The sequence below is a fragment of the Charadrius vociferus genome, unplaced genomic scaffold (genome assembly GCF_000708025.1).
Source record: "Charadrius vociferus isolate BGI_N301 unplaced genomic scaffold, ASM70802v2 scaffold516, whole genome shotgun sequence".
In the NCBI taxonomy this organism is placed as follows: domain Eukaryota; kingdom Metazoa; phylum Chordata; class Aves; order Charadriiformes; family Charadriidae; genus Charadrius; species Charadrius vociferus.
The window spans coordinates 184,098-187,690 of NW_009648777.1; the positions used below are offsets into that span (position 1 = coordinate 184,098).

At 44.9% G+C, this 3,593-nt stretch overlaps 1 protein-coding gene across 1 annotated transcript in view; it reads right to left on the minus strand.

Annotated features, from left to right (window-relative positions):
• AREG (amphiregulin) overlaps nucleotides 1-3,593 on the minus strand; it is a 10,262-nt gene that overhangs the window by 2,717 nt on the left and 3,952 nt on the right. Inside the window, exons 2-3 of the mRNA XM_009886751.1 lie at nucleotides 853-1,036; nucleotides 247-405 (exon numbers count right to left, since the gene is read on the minus strand). Coding sequence (XP_009885053.1) covers nucleotides 247-405; nucleotides 853-1,036 — 343 coding nt within the window. The remainder of the gene's footprint in view (nucleotides 1-246; nucleotides 406-852; nucleotides 1,037-3,593) is intronic.

Below are 3,593 nucleotides of genomic sequence, written 5' to 3' on the forward strand. Positions count from 1 at the left end.
AAGACTCTTGTTTTACAATATAAGGGTCTCAGGCTGCCCACAGGCAAGAGCAAGAAAGTTAAGTGCACACTAAGTCACTTAACTTGTCGGATCTGGCATCTACCCTCAAGACATATCCAAGCCAGGATAAGAACTCAGCCCTTTTAGATGTCTTTCCCTCTGGTGAGCCATGCACATGTCAGGGCTACTGCACACAAGCCCCACTCATACTTAAGCTAGACGGACACCAAAGAGTAAAATACTTACTGCACTATCACAATTATAAGTACAGTAATGAAGCTGATGCTCGAGAGCAGAACAGCTACCACCACCAACACAGTCTTCGAGTAGTCTGCCACATCATTCTTCTTCTGAGTCTTCATGAACTGTTCACCACAGCGCTCGCCAAAAAAATCCTGATGACACCTGCAGGTAAACATTAACACAAGTTCTTATCAGCTCTGGTGCCATATGGAGCCAAGGACACCCACACACATGAAAACCTGACTTAGACATCTTCAGAGTTTCCCATGAATCTCAAGATGCTCCCTTTCGAGCATGTTCATGAAATGCAGTCACCGCTCTAGCACAAGGTTTGTCAGCATTTCAACAAGTCAAGATTAGTTTGGGTGTGATGTTCCAGGAAGACACACCTTTTCATTCTTTTGGTTTGAGTTTATGACCAACTGATGAGTTCAGTGGCTTGTTATGCATCTCAGATTCCATCATGGCTTAATTTACATGGCAGAAAGATTCTCAGTCAAAATACAGGAGATGGATCTATGCCAAGTTGACACTGATTTTTCCTCTGAGCTCTCATACTCCACCGGCTCATGCCAATCACACCTATCTCACAAGGTACAAGTGACTTACTTGCAGGTCACCATCTGGAGATGTTCTAGGTATATGCATTCACCATGGATGCAGAAGTTTTTGTATTCCATTTCACAGGGAGTCCCTTTCTTTTTGTTTTTCCCTTTGTTTTTCTTCCTTCTTGACTTGCCGGCATTCTTCTCACCCCCCCTCTTTGTTGGCTTGGGTTTAACCACAGGTTCAACTGAAAAAACGGACGAGAACTCAGTCTAGAAATACTAAAAAGCTAGATTCTGTGAAAATTGAATTAAAGAATTTGTGAGGGGAAGGAGGATGGCCACTGCAGGAGAATCTGTGACCAGGAAACACAGGATGCAAGTGAGCTTGCAGCTGGGTATTACACACCCAGCACAAAGGCAGCAAGCTTAGAAGCTCATTAGGCACAACTCCGCCACCCCCAAGTCATGCACAAAGCAGACCAAAAGCAGGATGAGCAGGTGAGCCGAGAGCGCCGTCACAGATGAAGAGCAGACTTGAAGGACTGCAGCATTTCACAGCGTAAGACACTCGAGTGAAACCGTACAGGTTCAAGCAAAAAGACCCGTAAAGAACATGGAGCTCACACTGAGTGAAGCCATCCACTAGTTTTATATCAACTCAGATACCAGGCTAACAACTTCCATCGCTCTAAACTCGCCATTTGCATCAGTGATGAAAGGCATTATAACTCACTAGATACTCCTAGGCACTTGCTGAGGCAAGACAGCTTGCTACCCCAGTTAGCATACTTGTTTCTCCCAAATAACCTGCAGTACTGTCTTCAGCAGAAGATAGTTCATTTCCAGTTCTCCTACTTTGAAAGAGATGCCGAGTGCGCTGAGGGAGTGAAAGCAGGATAGTCCGCAAGAGTCAGGTTATTTGTTCTGCCGCTTACTGTTGCCCCTCATTATCTCAATTAAGACAAACCTCTAGAAGAGTGTGGTTTAAAAGGCTGGTGACTTAGTAGCCTTTGGATTTAGGCAAGGGCAATCATCTTCCTTTCCCTGGGGAGAACAAGCTAAACCCAGACACTGACTACAGGTCATAAGCTCTGTAGCTGCTCCATGCAGCAGTCAAGGCTCAACACACTGAGAGCAAGTTGGCAAAACACTGCTTCTCTGAAGAAACCATCCTTCTACTGCTGTCCATAAAGCAAGTCTTGTGTCAGCTCAACACTGTGCTCTTCAGAAGTAACAGTTAACCAGCTGAGTTTGAACAGGTCTTAAGAACAGTAGAGCTATTTACCATACTCTAGAATTCTTCTATTGTGCTCTGCAGACATAATGAAATTATTTGGAGTATTAATAGTTTACGCAGACCACTATGCATATAGGCCATCATCACAATAGGACACAACTTGATCCAACTACTTCATAACCCTGTATTTCTAGTGACAAGAAGAGAGCCTGCACAAAGAAACAAGGTGTAGTTCGCTGTTGTCTAGACAGCTGATCATTTTAACTTCTAGAGCAACAAGCCTGGCTTGAAGTCACTTAAAAGCAAAAACGCCCTCAGCAACCTGAAGTCTAATTCAAATGGTATAAGCTATATTAATATGTAAATGAGGAACACTGTTCCTGCAGCAAGGTTTCCTGTCCCTAGAAGTGCCAGCCTGCTACTGGCAGCTGAGGCCCCTGTTCTGTCCAGTTTGACTTGATATTTAGGTTCACACTTTCATAATTGAGGCCGCTTCCATTCTTCCCTCTTCAAGGCTCAGCCTGTCAGTTTGATCTGTGTCCCTGTCTGCAAGCCGCAAAGGCAGGAAAGCCGTCCGCAGTTGAATCATAACTGCTTGAAGACTCCACAGATAAACCTCACGCCAAGTAGAAGAGCTGGTCTACAAACCAACCACCTTCGTTAACAATACTGGTTTCTGTGCAGTTATACAACACTTAAGACACCAAGCCAGTAGTTTTACAGGCCGAACTGCTCAATAACTGACATTCCTGTTTCCCCTGGAGGTTTTCTACTCATGAGAGTCTCCAGCAAGGGTCTACAAACTCCCCAAACTGAGTATGATCCCCCTTCACCTAAAAGGTCCTTTTAGTCTCGTTAAAGTCTCAGGGTGTTTCCACAGCAAAAATAATAGCCAGATCACCCTAGACAGCACCAACAGCAGCCTACTAACATCTGCTGAGGTACAAATAGCTTGTAGGTACCTGGCATGTATTACAGTTGCAGTTAGGTCAGAAACAACAAAAGCCTCCCATCCCCATAGTCAGGTAGGCTATTCAGATCTCCTCACAGCTTGCAAGTGAACTAATTACAATAAATACACACAATTGCTATTGACAGTGAAGTATTACCTGAAAGATGCTTAACAAGCTTTCCTCCAGCCCCTTCGGATTTACGTGTTCGCTTTCCCAGGAAATTTTAGTCAACTCCAACCCACGTAAGCCATCATGAGAAAACTGCCAGGAAATCAGTGGACCAAAACAAGCCGATGTAAACCTGGCCTTTAGGGCCAAGCACCCCCACATAAACCCCACTACACCTTCCATGGCAAGTAGGTGGTAGCTGCCCCACCACAGCTCTCCTGTCAGGTTTACCAGAAGAGAACAGTACAGCAGGCAATCAGCTAACCTGCAGCTTCCACACAGCCTAAACACACTCACACGAAATTTTCATCCCTGACAACCTATTTTTAACTCAAAAGTTTCAAACAGAAGCGTACTCTTGCTCTGAACTCTACAAGCTAAGTGCAGCAGCGGCACAAGACAAGCGAACCAGAAAGAAGCCACAGCTCCCAAGCAGAGAGCCCT